Source organism: Barbus barbus (assembly GCF_936440315.1).
Source record: "Barbus barbus genome assembly, chromosome: 26".
Classification (NCBI taxonomy): Eukaryota; Metazoa; Chordata; class Actinopteri; order Cypriniformes; family Cyprinidae; genus Barbus; species Barbus barbus.
Genome location: NC_136754.1, coordinates 17,408,050 through 17,431,864, shown reverse-complemented (window position 1 = coordinate 17,431,864; position 23,815 = coordinate 17,408,050). Strand labels below are relative to the sequence as shown.

The following is a 23,815-nucleotide window of genomic DNA, read 5'->3' as shown; positions in this document are numbered from 1 at the left end:
CAAACAGGTGGCCTTGACATGACCTTTGGCTTCTATTGCATACAGCAACCATTTTGTTTCAGGCAATCAAGCCAGGAGCTCCAGCAAAGCCCATGACATCACACAGAGAGGATGAAGTTCAGCGAGAGAAGTCAAGAAGATCCAAAAATATGCTTTATTTGTGTTTGGCAGAGGGATGCTCACAGTGTGTGATGCACGAGCTACTGGCTATTACTCCTAAATACGGGCCTAAAACCATTTGATGGGATGCACTGGCCAATTCAAGACGATTCTGTTAACCTGTCATTTTGTGGCTGATATTAACTAAAATCAGACATTTTAAATGCTACAATTAGTATTATTTTTATATCAGTTGTATACTATTATAGTTTTTGTTTTGTTTGTGTTGTTGTAGCCTTTTTTTTAAGTATATCTATTTTGGTACTACAACTAAATGAAAATGAGGAATGTTGCCTTGACAATTAGCTGAAATAAAATGTATATATATATATATATATATATATAAAATTTCAGTTAACGTTTTTTACTTATTTTAGTAATGTTTTCTAGAAATTAAATTTTAGCTAACAATAATAACTAGGGCCGGGACTCGATTAAAAAAATTTATCTAATTAATTAGAGGCTTTGTAATTAATTAATCGAAATTAATCGCATTTTAATCGCATATAAATATTTGACCTGAGAACAGCGAGAAGTAAGTTTTTTTATATGGATTTTTAAATTTCCCATCCACAGGGCCAACCAAAGCGGTCTCATCAGCTTCTTTGTCCATGTTCACTATGGTTTGTTTTTGGCTGTTTCTCAATATGCGTTCTTCAGCGATCTTGCGTCCTTGTGTTCTCGTTCTACGTCATCATTAACCGTCGAAGTTCAGTTCCAATTCTCAAGAACGCAAGTACAGAGGATGCATGAAAGTGCCCGGATATGTTCTTGAAACTGAGGATGCATCGAGTGCAGACTTGAGAGAATCGAGCCGTTACAAATCCCAGAAAACGCTGTGGGTGGCCGGTGTACGGAAGCCTGTAAGCTTTAAAGTCGCTCTCACAAATACGGCTCTTCAAGTTGAAAATAAACATTTATCGTTTTGTTTTGGTTAATTTTAATAAAGTTATAAGACCCGGAGAAAGTCTGCATTTTTATTGGCATATTAAAATGAATCTTAACAGTAAAACATATAACGCTGTAAAATAAAACAATACAATTATATGAAAGTAATATCTATAATAGTATGAAATGTTTTAATAAGTTATGATATGACATTTTGTAATATTTATTGTTCATTGGCCGTTTCTTATGCTGAGACTATGCGGTCAGTTAAGCAGGAATGCAGTACATCTCAGTTCTCATAAGTGTGCGTTCTGTGTTCTCGCGTTCTTCCGAGTTCGTTCTTCCAAGGAAGCTTGGCAAGACCGGTCTCCACGAGAACGCAAGTCCGTTCTTTGCGTTCTTGGAATTGAGAAACAGAACGCTAGTTGGTGCTCCAGTATAATCGGTCCGCCGAAACTCATCCAGTGAGAAACGTTCCGCGGTGCAAAAATAAGTGCGATTAAAATGCGTTAAAAAAATTGAACGCGTTATTTTTGTGTAATTAATTAATCTAAATTAACGCGTTAAAGTCCCGGCCCTAATAATAACCCTAACTACAAATTAATTGAGGCATCAAAAAATAATAATGTACAGTATAAAAAATAAATATTCATTTTGAGATTTGCTAAAGATTACATTTAAAGGGTTACTCCACCCCTAAATGAAAATTGTCATTAATCACTTACCCCTATGTCGTTCCAAACCCGTAAAAGCTTCATTCGTCTTCGGAACACCACACGGATACGCTGTTTTCATTCAAATCAAAGCGTAAACAAATGTAGAAGACGTATCCGTGTGTTGCGGCTGACACAGAACAGCATACGTTATTTGCGTCCAGCGGATATTCTCCAAAATGGTGCTACGCTGACGCAGAGGAGACAAATTGTTGAATAAAGTTTTTTTTCTTTTCTTTGCATAAAAAAAGTATTATCGTAGCTTCGTAAAATTACGGTTGAACCACTGATGGCCGATGGACTATTTTGACGATGCCTTTCATACTTTTCTGACAGTGTTAATTGTTTGGCAGTCAATGGGACAGTCACAAGCCTCCTGGTGGCAAATAAAGTGTAAAATGTAAAAACGGGTCATATTTTCACCAAAAAACATGATTCAGTACTGATATATTGTGTATCAAGTCATGCATTGTGTTAAGAAATTTCAGCAACTAAAGTATTTGGCTTTAGCAACAATGATGCTAATAATACATCAAATTTGATTGGCTAAAATATTAAGTGGCAGTTTCTTGCCGAATACTACAATTAATTTAATTTATCATGCAAGGACAAAACATTCACAGCACATTTCAAATCTATTTTCGGCTAATACTTTAATTTCAGTGATCCAGTAAAAAATTCATTTTGGTGCATCATTAGTGATTATTTAAGTGGGAAAAACAATCTTTCCTCTTGGCCCAACAAGACACATGCACACCCTCTTTTAGTCTGTGCTACTGGAGCATAACCATCCATGCACAGTGAGGAAACCCTAACTTCCTCTGTCACATACAGCTGCTGTCCCGTGATGCGATGCGCTGCAGTAAAGCAGGCCGAGCTCGCTGAACTGCCACCCATTTCCAGCACTGTGCATTCCAGGCTATTTAAAACTCAACCCCAGTGCAGATTTACCCAAGCATAGTCTTCTGGTCATTATTTCACAACCCCCCCCACCCTGATCTCTCTCCATCTCAACGTCTTTCTCCAAAACCCATCTTTAAGGGCCACTCTGCAGCAGCGGAATGAACCGTTTGGTGAAGGATTTGAGGTTTGACGCCTTACAGACAGCCACTGTCTGGGGCCAGACAATACAGTGTATTCCCAGTGAGCTGAAGTAGGTCAGAAAGTGTATTTGGCAGAGTTACGCATGTTTACGCTCGCTGTCTCTGCTGCAGAACTCGCAGCCTCCCGCCTGCACGCATGCATGCCAGCTTTCTCTGCTTCTAATGTCTGTTATATCCACCCCGGCCGGCCCTCTGTCCTTCTCCACCCACCTTCAACTGAGTCCTTATCATCAGACACAGACTTTGTCTATTCAGCGCACCCACTCCTGCGCCTCTGAACGCGCGCATGCATGCATGCATGAGCTTGCATGCACGCAGGCTACTTCTGCATAAAATAAGTCACCGATGGGGCTTAATTATAAACTACACACGGGCTTTTCATCTCTTTGAGAAGTAAGCGTATGGCTAGCTTCTTACACTCAAATGTGACCATCTCCTCAGGCCGAACCTGATCAAAGTACAGGGCCACATCACTGACCGCTGGTCACCATAGAAACCGCCATTCACTGACTCCCGCCCCCGTAGCCCCGCCCCTCCTCGAGGGCCCTGCCATTTAATACGGCCAATCCGGTTGGAGCAGTCAGGTGACACTGCAAGGCTTATTTGAGCGAGTAACTGCTGGAAACAGCCGGAGGTTGTCTGTCAACCACATGGCGCTTGTCAAAAGCTAGAGTGGAGAAAAGCAAACCGCCTTTGCGAAAATAATCCAGTGCTCGCGCATACACAACAGCCTTCACTAAAATAAGTGAGACTTTGTGTTGGAGCAGCTTTGGTGCCAGTGAGGGTGTAACATACAGGAGACGTTTGCTGGGCAAAGATGATTTCCATCCAGCATTAGCCGTTAGGATTAACTAATGAAAATGCATAGTTTTAGAGCGTTATCGTGTTAAACAAATAGAAATTGTATGCAGAGAATCTGATAAGAAGGGTTTGGAAGCCCCTAAATGTTAGTAAAACCTTCACAAAATCATTTTGTGCAGGTAGAGTCCATATGTGTGTGTATGCTAATCCCTCTCTTACCGTGGACCCCTCATAATCTTCTGTACTTTGCCTTGGTGAGCATACTGATCTGGGATCAGAAACCGTCTATCAGTGCAATTTAAACTAAAAGAAAAAATGGCTGCATGGTTCTTCAGCTATTTTAGCGTTTTACATGTTCAAACAACCTGATTCACCCTACATTGCAAAAAAATTAAATAAAATCTTGCTAAATACTGCTTGTTTTCCAGTACAAATATCTAAACATTACATCAAGACAGATTTACTTGAGAAGCAAAATTACATAGTATAAAAAAAAATTCTGGGAAATGTATCAAAATTAAATGAGGAAAAGTATGCTAACAGAGTACGGGTCTTAGCAGTACATAAACATGTACGTACCTTGGTTTTGGCGTCACGGTTCGGTATGGTTTCGGTACAGCAGGGGGAAAAAACTAAAAAAAAAATTTTTTTTTAAAATTGGTTTACTGAACAAAGGCTCTTTCTTAGGGACAAAAATCTACCTCAGCTTATGCTCTAAACTATAGGTTACAATTAACAAGTCCAAAACTTAAATTTAATTCCTATTTATTTTTAAATATAATAACCAACACTCAACTTTAAAAAAAAAACGTACTAATGAAAAAAATTGTAATGAGCTATGGGCACTGATGACTTGCCTGAGGTAAGGCAACGTGACATTTTGTTTACAAGTTGACTGAATGCTTACGTGAGGCATGAGATGTTCATTCATGTTTATTTCGCATTAAAACTATAGTAGTAGGAAGAGGAAGGGATGATTGTGCTAGCTTGTGCTCCGTACTGCCCATCTGAACTGAGGCGTTTATACAGCGATCTTTTACGCCACATCAAATAGTGCCTAAATGGCATTTATTGTTTGAATTTCCATTTAAAAATTGACAATTTGTAAGATGAGACTTTTCTTATCAAAAGTAACAATATATAAAACTATAAGTTTCCAATAAAGTTCCACTCATGCAGTGGTTAAAACAATGCTATATTTGTTCGGGACACATGCGGAATACTTGTACCGCTACACCCCTATAATGGAGTAAGAAAAATAAACTTCTTTTCCATTTGAATTAAGTTTATTTTTCTTATCCCACTGACAGATATTTTTCTTGTTTTGTGTATAAACTTAATTTTTAGTTACTCAAGTAAATGCATCTTGATTTAAGAATGTATTGACATTTGAAATGAAAAACAAGACAGAAATCCTTTTTGCTTTGTACTACACAACTTTTGAAGATATATTTGTTAAATTCATCATCATGAGTTGGATACAAAATTATATTTGTGTGTTAGGCCACATTTTAGGGTTTGTTTCTAAACTCTTAATTGTATGTTACATGCTGGCTGAGTAAATGCAGAGAACACAGACCTCTGCGCAGCTGGAAGTGGTTGGCCAAAGGTAAAGTGTCTATTTACTCTATTTGGTTTTTAGTCTGTCCTATCTAATGATTATCTCAATCATAGCTGTTTGACTGCGGTGTGGCATACTCACATTGTTGGTAGCCCAAACGAAAGAAAATGATGCTTAAACCAAGTGGCACGGTTGCTCACAAAACGGCATGTTTTGAGAGCTGCATTTACACAGCAAGCATGTAAACAGAGTAAATAATAAATACACAATGCTGTGATTGGTTAGGGATGGAGGAAGGTACCAGGGAGTAGTGTTGTCAAAAGTACCAACCACGATACCATTCGGTACTGAAATTTTAAAAACGTCCGTTTCCTGCTCAACAGCGCTCAAATCTTAGCAGGAAATGGACGTTTTTAAAATTTCAGTACTGAATGGTATCGCGGTCGGTACTTTTGACAACACTACCGGAGAGGCTCTCTGATTGGATAGAATTAGCTTTTTTAGTTTACCTGGTAAAGATTTTTACATGTTATGAACAAAAAGAGGGCATGAGTAAACCCCATCATCCAATACAATCAATTAAACAATCAGAGAACACCTATCTGAGATTACTGAGCGTGGAGCGATGGAGAGCCCTCTGGAGCAAGCTGTCCAGTTCCTAATTTGAAAAATGATGGTTTTAATATACAACTCACTGTAACACTGACAATATGCTTTAGATACATCACAGCAATGAAAGCACAATTTACTATTTGCTAGCTGGTTGCAGGTGGTAATTAGGGGAGGGACATTCTCATCCTAGAGACAATCTGATTGGATAAACATTGTGTAAGTGCACGATGATTCTTGACTATTTTTGTTCCATTTTTCCCAGAAAGACTGTACATTTTGCACATATGTGCTAAAGGTTAGCTCATTTTAAAAGTATTGCATATTTTGACAACTGTACACTGTAATTAAAATTTGATATCACTGTCTTTAAATACCTACTCATTGGTGTTCATTTCGCCTCAAGTTTTTTTCTCATTCTAGTACACTAAAAGAACACGTCCCATTCTTTGTGATAAGCAGGTTAATATTTACTGGAACTCTGAGATGAACCGAGCTACAAAAAAACCAGGAGTGACCTTTGCCTCGTTTCCATGTTTTGTTTTCCATGTCCTGTTCTGTCAGGAATCCTCTCCTCGACAAGCAAATGGTGATTAATTCATTAATTAATTCAAAATACAATTACTTTATGGTTTAAACATTTGCATGAAGTACAACAGATAAAATCAAGGTTGACAATCCTGGATCAATTTTATGAAATCAATGTTCTGCATTTAACAGTTCCACTAAAACCTTTTTCTTGCTGGAGCACATGGTTTTGTATGTACTATTTGCTTAAACTAGCTGCTAAATGTGAGTGTGGGAACAAAGAAATCTGCTTTTAACATAATTTAGTTTAAAGTACTGAACACTTAACATAGCTGGGACTTGGACGCAAGCGTGGATTATCAGACATTAGCGAGAGCCAGGATGGTGGACAGCCACATTCACTGTGAACACACTGCATGCCTTATTTTCTACGAGCTGGAAGAGACGGGAGCGGCCGGGTTTCTCCTCCTGAAAGGACGCCATTTTTGCTTCATTGTCTACGCTGCTTCAGGGCATTTTGGGAGAGGCTGCCAACGAACTACCTTAATCACCTTAATCCTGTCGACTGATAGCAGTCAACTAATAGCATCATTCAGCTACAATGATTTCACAATGATTTTTTTTAATCAGTCCCATTAAAAAACATCTTTTAAAGGTGCTAACACATTATGAAACCTCCACTGAACATGACATCAAATTATACGGTATGATCTTGTGATAATGTGCCATGAAGCGCTCTCTAATGAAATAGATGTGCTGGTGAATGGGTGTGCTTTGTGTTTAAAGAGACAGTCCAAAAAGGAAAATGATAGTCATTGTTTATTCACTATCCTTCTCTCTATTTTAAATGACATCCAAAATGACAAACAGTTCATATGATTTATACATCATCATATTCCAAGTCTTCTGAGGCCACATTATAGTTTTGTGTGAGAAACAAACCTAACTTTACGTCAATAACCTGCAACCAAATGATAATTACTCATACATTCGCTATCGTATGGCTTCAAAAGATGTGAAATATAGAGAAATGAAGATCACTTCTTTTATAACACTTAGATGCTTTTGTGTCATTTTGACTTTAATAAATGGAAATTAGTGAAAAAAATCACCTTTAGTGTTTTACAGAAAAAACAGATTCGGGTTTAAAACATCATGAATAATTTTCATTTTTGGGTCAAATGCCTTCGTTTGGCAAAAATTGGGAAATTCAAGACAAATTGGTGCAAACTGTGCTGCAATTTACAATAACAAATCTTTGAAGCTGACAAAATATGTCTTATGAAGTCGTTCTGTAAATGGACATGCTAATTGAAGCTCTTTGAAGGAAAGCACAGCCCAGCTACATCTGTTTCCCATTGCACATCGCTCTCAGAGACACAGAGGAGGATCTGTCCTCAGCCGGGACGTTTCTCTGTGGAGCTCTTCTTGTGCTTAGTGAGAGGAGACTGTATGATTCAAGGTCCATGCAGGTCAACACAAGAGTGACATACCGACATGAGGATGACAGTTTGTGCACACCTAGATTTCCCAGTTAAATGACTCCTGCACTCAGTCACACACCGTCCGTCCCTCCCTCATTGCTTTTTCCATCTCGTGAATAAAATGAACTGGAACTGAAACAAAAGTCACAGCTTTGTCATGAGATTTCATCAAATTATGCATGACGTAACATCACTCACTGAATCATTAGATTAGAAGCGTTTTGTGACATTCATATCAGGTCATAGCTATTTTCTCTCAAAAATTGGACTTTTAGCAATACGTGATACAGATGAATCAGCCACAGGCATATTTTCATATCTTTCAAATGTTTGTTCAGTGCTTTGAACACGAAACTGGGAAGCCTACAAAGAATGCTAGTACAAGACGAACTGGTTCCACAATGTGACTCGACCTGCCATCTTTCCGTTTCTGTCTCCCTCCTTCACTCCTAAATGAGTAACAAGAGCGTTTCTTCAGCATCTCCGCCTCCCTACGCGGTGCTCCCTCTCTAGAAGCTATCAAAAATTCACAGACTGTGGGCAACTGCCAGCTGACAAAACTGTTTAGTCAGCAACAGAGGCAGGGTGGGAGAAAAGGGGCGGGGGAAGTAGCAGGGGGAGGCAAAGAAGGAGGCCTGCAAAGCCGTGTGTGATTCGTCTTCTTTTCTCTCACAGACAAATGTAAAAAAAGCGAAAGCAAAGCACACAATTCCTCAAAAAGGAGTGCTAGCGATCTAAACTATTTATGATTGTGGTAAAACATCACAGTTTGACTATTATGACCTGTTTGATTGACTATCACACAAAACTAATTCTCAAACTAACAGTGTAAGGATATGCTACCTATTGTTTTTATCTTTTTCTAACTTCCTCTATCCACAAAGGCTGCTCTATTTCCTGTCATCAATGTCCCACTTACACCAAAGCATTTTCATGAGGACTCAGTTTCACTTTTAGTTTTACTTTACTACATTTTAGAATTTAAAAAGTAAACAACTAAGTCCTGAGATGCCCAAACTTTTCACTATGAAAGGCCAAAAATCAAACTTAACTGACAAGCATGGACTGAAGGTCAAATTCATTTACAGTATATTATCTACATTTCAATGCAAAAATATACATAAAACAAAAGGATATTTTTCTTTTGATATGATATTTCAATTTCTTCACCCTCATGTTTTCCAAACCTGTATGACTGTATTTCTTTCTTTCTATTTTTATCCACTCAATGAAAGTCAACAGGGTTAAAAACAATGTTAGATCCCACTGACTTTCATTGCGTGGAGAGAAAAAAAAAGAGAAATTTAGCAAATCATCTTTTTTGTAAAGAATGAAAGTTTACAGGTTTAGAACAACATGAGGATTTTTGAGTTTTCTCAACTTGTTTTTGAAGGAGATTTTTGAGTTTTCTAAATTTGTTGTTTTCAGTTTATACAACAAAAAGTTTGGTTGCCTTAAACTTTTTACTTTTCTCAACTTTTAAATTTTTACAGTGTGTCCAAACTTTCATTTTTGGTGAACTATTCCATTAAAGCAGACAACCTTCAATAGTCATTTTTTGATTTGGCCATAAATAAAATATTCTTAAAGACGGTATAAAACATGCAAACAGTTAGCATGCAAACTCATTTTCTTAAGCCCTACAGGTGCCGTGTCCAACCCAGCACCCCAGGACCAAACCAAGCTTCCCATTCCCTTCGAGGGAAAGGGAACATAATCTTATCTAAAATAGACAGGTTAAAAATAGCTCCAGAGCGAAACAGGACGCCCATCTCTACCCCTGGATGAGTCAACAGAACACCCATCACTAGAGGCAAACGGCTCGGAGAGGTGACCAACTAAGTTTCTCCATCCAGTCTGGGACTTCAACAGACTGGTCCCTCTGCCTTTACACTGTGTAAACAATCACAGTTGGGCATGTTTGTCAAAGGAAGTCTACTAGGGAACCCCAGAGAGTTAATTTTAATGAATCTATATTAATCGAGGTTAATCAAGATGTACCAACCGTCTATTAAAACATTTCCAAGGCTGCGTCTCGATATTAATATAGACCAAAACAAAAGTACAAAATGAATCTATTCACTCGATAGGGCTGTTGAGACTTTATATACACTTCAGAGTGATTGAATACAAAGTGGAGTAAAAGCTGATGGCCCTTTCTATCACTATCAGCACGGCAGCTCTGATGCTCACAATGGGTTTTCTCTATTCAACTCTGGCGACTCCCTGCTGAGGACAGAGGAGATTACAGCCCAGACCACTGGTTGACTGTTCACTAGAACATGGCTTTGAATTTTCAATGGTCTTCTTGCTTTACGTGTCTGAACAAACACATCTCCACCCTACATCAGCCTGCATTGAGAGAGCTATTAGAAAAATGAGAAAAGGAGGATTTGTTTTTTTAACCTTGCCTCTCTGTGTGGGGAAAACAGTAGATAATGAAAAAAATCTTAAAATATAATATATTGTTATTATTAAAGGCAAAAACAAGCACAATTTGATGCTTATATAAAGTAATGCAGAAACAAAAAAGTAAAATATTTGCATAAGGTGATGAAACAACACATTCCCATGTTAGTTCATAGTACATTTACAATGTTTTAATCTTTTAAGATCACTTTGCGATTGCACAAAAGACAGAAACTTATCTTTGATTAGCAATGTTTCTCAAAACTATATTATTATTATTAGGGCTGTCGCGATTCGTCGATTTTAGCCGACTAGTCGATTTTTAAAAATCGTCGACATTTTGCTCGCGTCGACTAACCGGCAAAATACCGGAAGTGGCGCATTTCACGGACGAGAATCCATAAAACACATTATTAGACTATTTTCCAAGGCTGCATGCTATATTAAACCCATTTAAAAATCATAATTAAGCATAATTGTGAATTCACAAAAGCTATGATTTAATTAAATATTTATATGCGATGCAGTTCACACATTATATGCTCTTTAATTATTTACATGCATGTAGGTTAAGCACGTGCGTCTCACAGCGGCTCCGTTCACAGTAGCTCCACAGAAACGTATTATTTACATGTGGAGCGTCTCATACTCCATCTCTGCATGTTGTTGTGAGTTTGGGTTTATTATAGCGTTCATCTGGGAATGCAACGTGCGCCATTTAATCAGATTTATAAGGTAAATAATTTATAAATCTACACAAACACAGGAGAATACATCGCAATTTCAAAATAAAAGCTCAACCCCTCACTCTGAGTTTGTACGGTTTGATGTCCACATATTCATTTAATTACAGTGGCTGTAGCATTTCTTGCTTTTGATACTTTATTTGAACTAATTATTATTGCATCATTGCTATTATATATGTGCTTTAAGTCATTTTAAAAGCTATTTTTTACTTAAATCCATTTTTATTACCACAAAAAAAAAATATATTATAATTATAGGGCCCTATGAAATCCGTTTTATTTCCAAATTCAGTTTTTTTAATTTTATTAATCAAAAAGCCTGTCTAATTAATTGAGTGTTACAGTTTTACCAAATTCTGTTTTCCATTATTTTCTGGATTCCATTTTAATTGTTCCATTAAATTTTAATCATAAAAAGCATCTCCAATTAATTGATTTTATATATAAAAAAAGTATTTATTTTTTTCAGAAATACTGCACATTTACATTTTTCACCTAAATAAATTCTGGTAAATAATATTTCTGGTAAATACTCCTTTAAAAAGTGTTTTTTGATGATAATTTTATTATTAGTAGACTAGAACGTGTGGATATGTTGTCATTCTGACACTATAATACTGAACTTTGATTTCAGTGGTTTGGAATATGAGATGGACACTTGCTTCTTGCACTCTGTTGCACTTCACTTTTGCTTTAAAAAAGGATTTCATTTGGCTTAATAAAGTATTTTTAAGTAAAATTGTTGTTTTTTTGGTGGGAAATTAATCGTTTAGATTAATCGATTAATCAAAAAATTAGTCGATAGATTAATCGAAATAAAAATAGTCGTTAGTGGCAGCCCTAATTATGATGACGATGGGCAAAATTTCAAACATAAAACCTCTAAATCAGAAGTTTTCCACTTTTACAGACCCAGGAACCTCTCTAGTAGCCTATAAAAACAAAAATTACATTTTATATTGCTTATTAGATCATTTGCAAGGAATGTAATTTAAGTCTATGTTTTATATAGGCTGTGGTCTCTTCGGACCCCTGGAGTACCTTCTGGGACCCCTGGTTGTACATAATTATACACCATGCAGTAGATCACCATAAACCACAGAGTAATATCTCAGGAATATCCTCAGATTACCAACTAAAGAAAAAAGGCCTTTATTTACCTCTAAAAGGTTTACTTTACACCACTTTCAGGTAGTAATACGAAACTTTTAACAGAAGATAAAGTACAAAGTTTAGAGCATGGTATAAAAGTTACTGTACAAAACAACCATGATGTAGTTAAAAGTCAGCGGACTGCGGGGACGCAGCGAGTGAATGATGCTGCCACTGCAGGCCTCCTGGAGCCCAGTGTTGAATTTGGTAATGGAATGTGAACTGCTGCTCATCCGGATCTCAGCACATTCTGACTCTCCAAAGAGACGCGAGAACGAACAGAGGATGATGGGAGGAGGGCGCAAGCACACTAACACCCGCACGAACAATATGATGCATCCGAGTAATTAGTCATCCCAAACTGAGATGGTTTCAATTGTGTCGTCGATGTGGCTGCTCGGTTCAAATATAAAAGCCGACTTTTCTTGTATGACTATTCGGCGTTCATCTCGTGCAGCAAACCCAACCCAAAGATAGTCACGACGACAGCGAACTTCCTCCTTTAAAACTTTTGACATGCCCAAACATTAAGTTTGCAAAGTGTGACTGACGAAAGAAGGGTGGTTTGATGAACAATAATAACTTGTCGATGGTGAGGAAAAGTCGAAAGCACAAATAAAACGTAAATACAACATGTCCCGACAAGGTCACACTATAAAGGGAAGCGCGTCCAACCCCCCACGCGTTAGCCTCGATCAAAGTTCAGATGTGGATGCTTCTTCGGTTCACTATAAAATAACAATATATGAGCTAAACTTCCTTTTATCAAATGGGAGATAAAGCCACATTAGTGCCACTGAATGTGTGGTTGTTTAAAGTGCTAAAGTTAACTCAGGTATGAATACATGTGCGCGGCTTAGACGCGAGTGAATTCCTGTAGTCAGGCGTTCAATCTTTGGATGCGAGAATGAAACGAGGAAGCACAAACCCCGGCCGAGGAAAATATGATCGGACATCATCTCAACATCTTCGGCCTTCCAAGTTTAAAAACTTCCAACAAAGTATGCATCCACCAAAGTTTGCAATCGGCAGGATGGAGAACGTAAACAACAACAACAAGAAGTAGAAAAGTGCTCAATACTTACGCTTGACTTTGTCTGGGTTGGGCTGATTGCGCTGAGACATGGTGATGGTGAAAAGAGATGATGGACTTCGAAAAAAAAACTGCAAACTTGTTCCGGAGAGCGATCAAAATGGCGTATTTGAGGATGTGCAAAGTTCGCCAACTGGATACTTCACATCGCCCACTGTGTTAGCTCCCTAAAGGAATGATGGCCATCGACACTTCCGACGAATGAGGGTCAGAAAAGTCACTTTTTCCTCAAAGTGTGTTCCTGAGCGCTGCTCAGTGAACGTGATAAGTAGACGCATCACGTGTTGCTCTAGTCTCCAAGGGGACGTGTGTTACTGAGGCTGCCGCTGGAGTTCAGCTGTGAGCATCTCTACGGGAGGGGTGCACAACTTCACTCCCTCAGCCTCATCCCATTGATTATTCACGATAGATAGAGTGATCAGATAGATAGAAAGATAGATAGATAAATAGATAGATTGATTTGATGTAGCAACAAGTGTCTACAACAACATAATCTTTTAAAATATTGTATAACAGTTGCTATTTCATGTTGCGTTGACAATATAAACTCGTAGACGATATAAACTATAAACAATATAAAAATGTAAACGTAATAGTGATGGGATACCGATGATGCAACACACGTGGCGGTTTGGCGCCTTCTTGCTATCACAACAAACACCTGCTGGTCCTCATGCTATAATGGGCATGCGGCATCTCAAAAATATTGTGGAAGGGCGTTTAATAGTCTCAGAGAGAAACGAGGAGTTAAATGTCAAGACGAAAACGAAGTAATTGGACGTAACTCCCGCCTTTCTGTATATTTCGACAACAGCCCTGTGCAACTCGTGGCTCTATGAATGTAACTCAGTGTGTAAAGATCCTAAGTATGAAGTCCTTTGGAGCTTTTAGAGCTCTATGGCATACTAGTTCATATTTTGATTCATAGTGTTTGAGTTTTCAGTGTGCAAATATTACGAGTCTACAGTTAAGTGACACAACATGACAACCCTGAAGATGCGTTTGGTTACATTTTGACATACTCAACAGTCAAGAAGTGAATAAATACATAATTTATGTGAGAGATGATACTTCCATTCTTTGGTGAGAACTTTAAACTTTTCAAAACATTTACCTTCAGTCATTATCACTTGAAATTTGTATAATTTAGTTAACTCATATATATATATATAGGGCATTTGACTCTTGTATAGATGTGTCTCAAAAAACTGTTAACTAGTTACTTAGTGGTTTAAACAGGTTTTACTGTAATAAGCCTTATACCTGAGAGGTGTCAAGGCAGCAGCATTGGGTCTGTGACTTTGTGGTTATGCTGCCACTAGAGAGCAGTCTCTGCATCACCTTATGTAATCACATGAGAGTGACCTTGTGTTGGTATACTAAGCAATGTTTCTGACCCACAGTGACTTGGATAATTGCCTCTGGCCTCCATCCTGCACAAAAAGTTACATGTTCCTTTGTATTAGCATGATTAAAGTTTTTTTCTTTCCTTTTCCTTTTCCTTTTTTAGTTTTTATTTTCTCTATTGTTTCATTTAGAGAAAATTGTGTTTAGTTAAATGTATAGCTTTTGGGTTAAATAGGATGAAATCTATAAATTTACTATCTCTAAATTAAAAGCCGATAAAGCGACAAGATTGAACACAATGTGGAAATCAAAATAATGTTTATAGTTCAAGTTGATACAGATATCAGGTACAGCTCATTTCTGTGTTGTAATGAGTGTGAGCGTGTGTTTATGCACGTATGTTACTATTATTTGAAATACCTGTGTATGAGCATGTGCTGAGAAAACACATGCTTCCAGTAGCTTTACACACAATAAGCCTTACCAATTTGACAACAGTGCCATCTGATGGTAAATTGTGTATAGCCTACTGCTTATCAGTGGTCTCGGAGCAATCTAAACTAAAAAATTGTACTCCAACCTGCCATTATATTAAGAGTTTATTCTATTTTAGAGGGCTTTTTTGGTTCTAATATTACAGGTATAGTGGTAGTCTACTGCATAATAGTTTATTGTATAGTGTATTAATGTGGAGGCAGGAAAGTAGGGATGAGAGAAGGGGCATGGGATTGGGACTTGACCTATTCAGAATCAAACTGGATCCCCTTGAGCCAACCATTCTTGCAGTATGTGTAATGAGCAAAAATAGATATTTAAATATTAGTAATAGTCAGAAATGTTTTATTTTACAAAAGGACTGAATCTTGATTTGTATGTGTGTGTGAATGTAATCTTGATTTTGGGTAAATTCATTATCCATAAGTGTAAATGTATGAAGACAAAACCATTGATTAATGGCAATGCTTTTTTTTATTTTGTCATTTCATATGAATGTACCTTTCACGTTTCATATACCTTTGTGAGATTTAGTCAAAAGATGTAGGTTAATTTATCTATTTTTGAGTCTCTGGAATCTGGAAAATAGTGATCTATGACATTGTATGTTGAACTTAAAAGGTTCCTGATTTGTGGACATATCAATGTTTGTAGATTTGTGGAGTAAAAAACTAGTTTTTATTTTGATAAAAAGATCAAATTTGACCCTTGGGATAAGATGACCTCCCCAGAACTAGAAGGCTTAGAAGGACCCAATTACTTATTGTAATAAATGGAGTTATTATTCAGTATTAGAAGTAAATTTCAGACATCTTGCTTTTCATTAAAACCCTTTAACTAACTGAAATCATTCATTTTGCATTCATAGTGTTGCTATTATGACATATGTCCAATTAAAATATGAACAAATAAATATATATAAAACATATCTAATTATGTTACAATTTAAAAGTAAATGCACAGTGTTTTTAAGGTGGACTTCTTCCCCATCTTACCCTAATGTTGTTAATAATGATGTTTTTTCAAATACTGATCGCTTGGGGGCGCTTAAGGCACGTTTGGTTCCCATTTCGGACAAAATCGCTCACATCTGACTCTGGTACTCTTTTGTATGTCTGTATAACCGGTATACTATGTCGGCTACCTACAGTACGACAAGAGCGCTGAATACAACATGAACGTGTTTAGAACGTGTGCGTGCGTTCATTCCAAATGTCTTAAATTCTGATTTGCTTTTTACACTTATTTAGATTATTTCGAGTCAACTGTGAGACTTTTTATATTAGAAAAACCTTACGATTTCAAACGTTCTAAATATATATGATCATTTTTTCTAAACCTGAATACATTTGACAACGATTTTAATAAATATGCAGCACGAAATAAAAACATGTTATATTAAAACGTGAGCTTTTGTCAGTCAGGTGCACGCGACGTCATCATGGCGCAAGAAAGTAAAGGAGGAGTGCGTGAGGCGAGAGTAGGTGACATCTCCAGTCCTCTACAGTACACTTCATCTCAGGCAACTGTGGGAAATGCGTGACAGAAGTTATTTAATTCCTCTTGAAATGCAGCAGTTTGCTGGTGAGAGGAAGTAGGCGATCCAGACACCCTCCACAGACTACTGATTCTGTTAAACGTAGGATGGGACTGACTTTGACCGACAAATACAACTCGATACTTTTCACACTGGAATTGGGTGAGTCATTGAGTTAAGATATATGCAGAATATTGATTCCTGTTTTGTTGTAATAATGAGATTTTTTTTTTAAATAACTGAAACTCAATTTTCAGACCTTGCCCTTAAATACATTAGAATATTCATTAGAATGATATGAAACACTCAAGCTTTTTTAAGTGGGAAATTATGTGTGTATTATCCTGGGTGATTTATTCTGTTGTATTTCAGTTTCATTGGTACAGGCAGCTTGTGCTGGAGGAACATGTGAAAACGTATTTAAAGGTTTCTCAGACTGCCTGCTTAGCCTTGGAGAAAACATGGTGAGCTATCCCCAAGAGCTGGATGACAGCGAAAACCTACAGACCATCTGCTCGTAAGTACACACTGTCTGCAATCATTTCTGGAAGAAGCTAAGCATTAAATATCTGGTGGTCTTTTTCATATTCACATATCCATGAGTTGAACTCATGCCATCCTTGACTCAGACTCACAATTCTGAAACATATTTCATTCGCAAGGACTAAAAACAGATTGTGCACTTTATGTTTATCCTCATGCAGATATTGGAATGACTTCCACTCGTGTGCCTCCACCGCAATCGCAGATTGTCAAGAAGGAGCAACAGACCTCTGGGAAAAACTGAAACTGCAGTCCCGGAGCTTGAACTATCAGGGAAGCTTGTTTGAATTATGCTCCGGGGATAATGGAGTATCCAGAGTTTTATTACCAATAGAACTGAAGATACTGCTGATGTGTTTTACCGCACTGGTGGCTTGGCTTGCTTTTGAGTAATAAACCTGAAGATCTGACCAGAAACATGTTACAGAATGGATAATATGCATCCCTGTCTTTCTTCAACTGACTCAGTACATGTTTTGATTCACTTAATATGATGATTTTGTTAAATATAGGACTCGTTGGCTGTCTTTGACCTATGGAAGAATTCAGAAGTAACTCTTAAATGGCTTAGAGCTTCTTTTTTTTTTATCAAAATTTGAAAATGATTCAAAGTATTATATTATACTATACTATATTCTATTATATTATATGAAAACATATTATTTTAAAACACATTTTTTTCTTCTTGGACCATTATTGGATAAAAACAGTACATTCTGCAATGAGGACCAATAATTAGAATCATTTATATTATTATTATTTAAAGCACATCTAAAATACATATTATTGTCTGAAAAACACATATTTAACATCACAGGGGTTTTTCTTAGTAGACCAATCTGCCCAAACAAAATTAACTTAATTAACTGATTATTTTAATACAGTATAGGAAAATGAATTTCACTTGTAAATGTATACTTATAAATTAAAAAGGCATTTGGGCAAATTTTAGAAAAGTGTCTTATCTTTTGTTGAAACTAAAGCAAATGAAGTATGAATAAAATAAATCAAATGTTTGAATAAAGACCTGATTTTTTATATTTATATTTAAATTTTTATTTTTTTATTTTTTTTGCTTGTTTGACTTCTCCATACAGTACAGCACAAATGATTTGTTGTATTTTGAGATTCTTGATCATCTAAATACTTTCAATGGGTTCAAGCTTTTTCACCCCCTCCCAGTACAGTGAGTTGCTTTAAATAAAATGAACTACTAAATGCAAGTAATTCCATATATTTTTCTATTGTTGCATTCAAGTTGCATGCTCATTTAAAGTTATGAAGCCCCCAGCATTTTTTTCTCTTTAATGATGGCAAAAAAGAACATCTGTCTAAAGCAAGACATACAAAATACATATTAAAATGGGGGGGAACATCAATGGTGGAATATTAATGGCAGGAGAATCGTGAATATGAGCCCTTGAAATAGCACCACAGCCATGACCTAGTTATTAAGACATGCTGTGCTGAAGGTCCTAAGCATTCCCTGAAGGGATTGTGCATTCATCGACTCAAACACATCTGTCTTTTTGTTTGCTACATAATCTGATGTGAACAAAATAAAAGCAAATCTAATTCAGTCACCTTAGAGGCGAAAGTGGGATCTGTGAGTGGAAAATTAAACAAGATTTGCTTTATTTATTCAATCAACATCGATTGCATAACATGCAAATCAATTGTATCTGCACTGTGCATGCAAGATCCAGAGCAGAAACTATTACTGACTCATAAGTGTTTAATAATTTAGTGACTCCTCCATACTCAAGACAGCATCCAGAACACAATAAACCACTCAGTTTGACATGATCGCTTAGCATGTTTTGGCAGCATAACTAGATTTCACTAGAGATTTGCAGGACAACATTGCAGGTGAACATTATAAGCTTGTATATAAATAGTGTGTTTTATTAGTGTGTTTTAAAGAAAATACTGTTTAAGTTCTACTTCAAAATTGCATGTTTAATTCCATGTATTACTTACCATTCTTTGTAATTGTTTGTAGAATTTACTAGCAATTTCTGAGTAAAAATGGTTCCTAATTGCTAATTGTATTTTGGCTCTATGGTGTAAATATTGAGTAAACATACTGAACCATATTCCCATGCTTTAAATATAGTTGTTGTTTTTTAAACGTCACCTTTGAAAATCCAGTTGATAACAGTTAATAAGACTAGATGTTTAATTGTACATGTCATAAAAGTTTAGTACAATGGAAATGCCTCTGATGAATATGTGAAATATTTAAGGCGTTGTCAGAGCAGATGATGGCAGTTGGTATCTGAGGAGAGTCAGAATGTGCTCTTTACAAACACCTTCTGTCTAGAGCAATAATATTATGCGTACCATCTTATTGGGAAAATATCAGCTCTGTGTACCTGTGAAGACTATAATTACCAGTGTAGATGTACAGTCCGTCAAACAGGTCTACTTATCATATGAATCCTGTATGCATACAGAATCATGTCTCTATTCTTCTGTGCATCTTAAATTCATCAGAACCAGTTTCTTTATATGCAAAATACTGAATCACTGCCATATAGGAAGCCATTGTACTGTCATCTTCCGTTCTGTGGGCTACAAACAGAAAGACTACAGGCTCTTTCTGGTTGTTAATAATGCAGGAGGTTGTGTGAGTAAATGGGACAGGCGGTAGAGATCCTATGTGGACCCTGTGGAAATGGAAGCAGGAGAGCAGAGGATGAATAATAAACACAGGTGACATGTTTGAATGCAGAAAGTCAAGGATGAGAGATGGAGATTTTCAATGGTTCAGCTCAGTTCTCAAAAAGATGTTAACATTTGTAATTAATTTAATTTTGTGTGGTAGCTGTGGAGTTGAGGTTACTCGGGTTCTCCAGCTGGCTTTTCATCTAAATGATAGAGTATGGAGTATAAGTGCTACAGTAATTTTGCAAATAAATAAATAAAAACATTTTTATTGTGCAATACTAATTTCAAAATATACAAACAAGCATTAGTTCTGGAGATGTTTAATACCCTTATTGTGCACAACTACTAATTACAAAACAACCAAACAAACATGAGTTCTGGATATGGCAGTGTCTAATTCCCTTATTGTGCACTATTAATTACAAAACAAACAAACATTCATTCTGGAAATGATAGAGATGTTCCCCCTATATTATGCACCACTGATTATAAAACAAACAAACAAACATGAATTCTGGAATTGTTAGTGATTCCTTATTGTATATCACTATTTATAAAAACTATTTTGGAGACGGTAGTGTTTAATTCTGTTATTGTGCACCTTTGATCGCCAGAAGTGTTCTTCAGCTATATTTGCTAGTTAAATTACAGAAAAAGACACACACAGTACATACATTAGATCCGATTGTTTCTGAATTGAGTCTGTTATGTTTTTTCACATAGCTTTAATTTAGCAAAAAGTGAACTGTCTGTTTAGTGTGATGATGATCCAGTCATTGAAAGAGGGCCCATATGCCAACAGTCAGCCATGATGCAGCCCCAGGGATCTTCTGCTGTCTCCCTAGGCACAACACTACAGTGGACATGATGTGATGTTTACTGCCCTATACAGCGCTCAAGGTAGCATTGAAAAATTATAAGTGCAGCTTCAGTGAATTGCATTTCCATTGTAATATACAATCGGCCGAAGAATTCCGGAAGAATGAAACACTGCGATGGGTTATTAATCTGCAGAAATGTCCTGAAATGTACTAGTACTAAAATGGCATTTGCCTCTTTATTAGGACTGCACGGCCATCTGCTCAACGGATCCTGACACTAGACGGCGATGTAGACTATCAGACGCAACACGAGAAGAACTACCCTGAAATCAACATGGCGTCGTGCAGCAGGGCTCAAGTGATCTCTCTCTACAGGATGCTTATGAAAGAGAGTAAAAAATTCCCCTCATATAATTACAGGTACGCTTTTTATTATTCGCTGTGAAAAAATTGTAATTATATATATATACGTGCATGTTTTCTTTGTCAAGTTGTGTATATTAGGCTACTATAAAACTATTCGCCTAATTTAAATAAGCGCTTATATATGTTAACGAAGCATGCCTTTTTAATTCGTGTTATATTTAAACCTTTATTTTCCATCTACTGGTTATTTACTATAAAAAATACTGTTTGTTTTCAGAACATACGCACTTCGCAGAGTGAAAGATGGCTTCAGGGAGAACCTTCATGTTGACAACCCCAAAACCCTGGATATGCTCATAAATCAAGCTAGAGAGAATCTGGCGGTCATCAAGAGACAGGCAAGCAATGCCAGCTTGGTTTAATATTCCAGCATGATTTTTATAGCCTGATCCAAATAGAGAATGTAATAATATTCAGAATTGCTAACTTGCTGATATCACATTTAATGTCCTATATCAGTATCACTTATCCTTGTCTCACAGGTTTCCATTGGCCATCTGTATTCTGCCCAGAAGACCATTGTTGAAAAAGAGCCTCATTTATAAATGTCTTCAGCATCACAATGTCTGGTTTGTTAATGACAGATCTGTTTATCCTTGGAGCTGCAACACTAGTCGACCATCTTTGTAAAATTGTGTATTAGTATACTGTGAATGTATGTTTATGTTATATTTTTTAGCAAATAAATAAGATGCATACTATATAATGAATGGCTAGAATGTGAGAATCACTGTAAATAGAAGAAAAACATTACACATATTACCTGCTTTTGAGAAACACTTAAGATCTGTAAGACATATGGCAATACTAAACATGTTAACTACAATATGGTAATATGACTTAATGCATTCAAATGATTAAGACAAATGATCATGCAAGTCACGTTCACTTTATTGAACAAAATTTCAGATTGTAAATAGTCGGATAGCGAATCCTTGGATTATCAAGTGGTTTGAATCCTCAAAGTGTAGTTCTGTCCGTCATTATTGTCCCAGTATTCCCCGTGATCAGTTTGACAAAACACTGCAAAATGCACTGATGAATTTTTGTCAAAACAGAATGGCATGCGCAAAATGAAGTCAAACTTTTCCCACTCTAGCCACTCTTCTTCATTCAGTCTTAATGCAGCTTGTATATCTGAACATGTCAGCCAGTTATTTAAAGTGTACCTGACCCCAACAGCTCTTGCGTTGCTCTGTATCACTCTTATCACACCCTTCACTTCAGAAGCGGTTATTGTGACACTCTCCAATGCGACTCCCAGACGGCGTGACTTCATATCAAACTCAAGCGAACTAACAGGCATTTCAAAGGCTGGTATTAAACGCGCTGAAGTCAGATGTTGAAGCTGCTGGTTTGGAGGATGATTCTGGAGTCCTGATGTTTCATTAGCATCATCAGAGATGTCAAAGTGTCTGACGTTTGCCAGGTTCAACCCCATCATGTCTGCAAACTGGACTCTCTTTCCACGGACTGGATGTTCCTTGTGTGAGGAAGATTCATGCTGGTATAGATCTACAGGCAGAGATTTGGCTCTTTGCCTGTCAGTTTTTGATGAATAAGTTGATGATTCTGGTTCAGTCTCATCTGAAGTTTGAGTTTCCTCTGACTGCTCCGTGTCCATGAGTATTCATCATGTTGTCCAATTCAGATGTAATTGAGGAGCGGAAGGTCTTTTAAATATAAGAACTGGACCTGCAGTCTTTGCGTAAGAACGATGCTTGACAAATACTACGTGCACAGTTGCGTCACAGCAACGTCACTTGTCTTTGCAAACAAATTAGTGATGCCTATTCAGCCAAAAAAAAAAAAGCAAGAAACCACCCCAGGGCTTTGAGAACATTTAATATGTTTATCAATAAGTAAAAAAAACAAAGATTTTATATTGTGTAATCAAGAGCATTTTTAAGTTATTTTGACCAGTGACAAGATTTTTCTTCTGTAATTAATGTAATGTAATCCTTATTTATTTAGAGTTGTCCCAAAAAATTGATAATTTGTTCCCTAGTTTAAAACAAAATTTATCATGTAATAATAAAGAACCGTAAATAACATCCAATCTTTAAAGTCACATTTTGTCTTCCACTGTATGTTGTCTGGTCCGTCAATCATTGTCTAGTGCAGAAACAGTGTGACGTACTGCAGAGTGCTTGTGCGCACATGACAACAAGCACATTTTCCTGCACGTGGATCTGTTTACCTTTTATGAAAACAGATTACAGTCAGTTTAATAATTACATTATTATTATGCCCTCTAGAATTTCAGTTAGTAGAATCTTGTTTTCCATATTTCACCCAAAAATAATAATTCTGTCATTATTTACTCACCATGTTGTTCCAAGCCTGTATGAGTTTATTTGTTCTTTCAAAGATATTTTGAAGAATGCTGGAAACTTAAAAAATACTATGGATGTCAATATTTACCATCAACTGTTTGGTTATCGACTTTCTTCAAAATATATTATTTTGTGTTTAACAGAAAAAAGAAACTCATACAAGTTTAGAAGAACAAATGATTAAATTTTTTGGCTGATCTGTCCCTTTAATTTTAGAGGGTTCTTTTGGATTGGTTCCAAATTATGATTAAATTCTCTAACAATTCCTTAGGATTTTGAAAGGGGTAAATTAGGTAATTGGGGACATTTGACACTGGAGTGTTATGTATAGTCTATAAATATCAAATGTTTTACAAATTCCCTTTAAAAGGGGGAATTGCTATCTTTCTCCTTT

The 23,815-nt window shown here is 36.6% G+C and overlaps 3 protein-coding genes across 4 annotated transcripts in view; 2 read left to right on the top strand and 1 right to left on the bottom strand.

The window, feature by feature from the left end:
• LOC306846543 (ras-responsive element-binding protein 1-like) overlaps positions 1-13,584 on the bottom strand; it is a 36,666-nt gene extending 23,082 nt beyond the window's left edge. For both annotated transcript variants that reach the window (XM_079379990.1, XM_079379991.1), the window contains exon 1: positions 13,239-13,584. The gene's annotated coding sequence lies outside the window, so the exon portion shown is untranslated. The remainder of the gene's footprint in view (positions 1-13,238) is intronic.
• Positions 13,585-16,732: 3,148 nt separating this feature from the next.
• nrn1b (neuritin 1b) lies at positions 16,733-17,561 on the top strand (the record flags this gene model as incomplete). The annotated part of the gene is made up of 3 exons (XM_079378563.1): positions 16,733-16,787; positions 16,998-17,142; positions 17,330-17,561. The coding sequence occupies 3 exons, from the start codon at positions 16,733-16,735 to the stop codon at positions 17,559-17,561; spliced, it is 432 nt and encodes a 143-aa protein (XP_079234689.1).
• Positions 17,562-20,964: 3,403 nt separating this feature from the next.
• LOC306845867 (LYR motif-containing protein 4) lies at positions 20,965-23,131 on the top strand. The gene is made up of 3 exons (XM_079378856.1): positions 20,965-21,079; positions 21,303-21,423; positions 21,568-23,131. Exons 1-3 carry the CDS (start codon positions 20,994-20,996, stop codon positions 21,628-21,630), a joined length of 270 nt encoding a protein of 89 aa, XP_079234982.1. The 5' UTR covers positions 20,965-20,993; the 3' UTR covers positions 21,631-23,131.
• The last annotated feature ends 684 nt before the right edge of the window (positions 23,132-23,815 follow it).

What these genes read in the sequence shown, in the direction of transcription:
- LOC306845867 (XM_079378856.1), top strand. Translation starts at nt 20,994, where the DNA reads ATGGCGTCGTGCAGCAGGGCTCAAGTGATCTCTCTCTACAGGATGCTT. An exon ending in TTCCCCTCATATAATTACAG is followed by an intron (nt 21,080 to 21,302) that starts GTACGCTTTTTA and finishes GTTTGTTTTCAG; the next exon opens with AACATACGCACTTCGCAGAG. An exon ending in TGGCGGTCATCAAGAGACAG is followed by an intron (nt 21,424 to 21,567) that starts GCAAGCAATGCC and finishes CTTGTCTCACAG; the next exon opens with GTTTCCATTGGCCATCTGTA.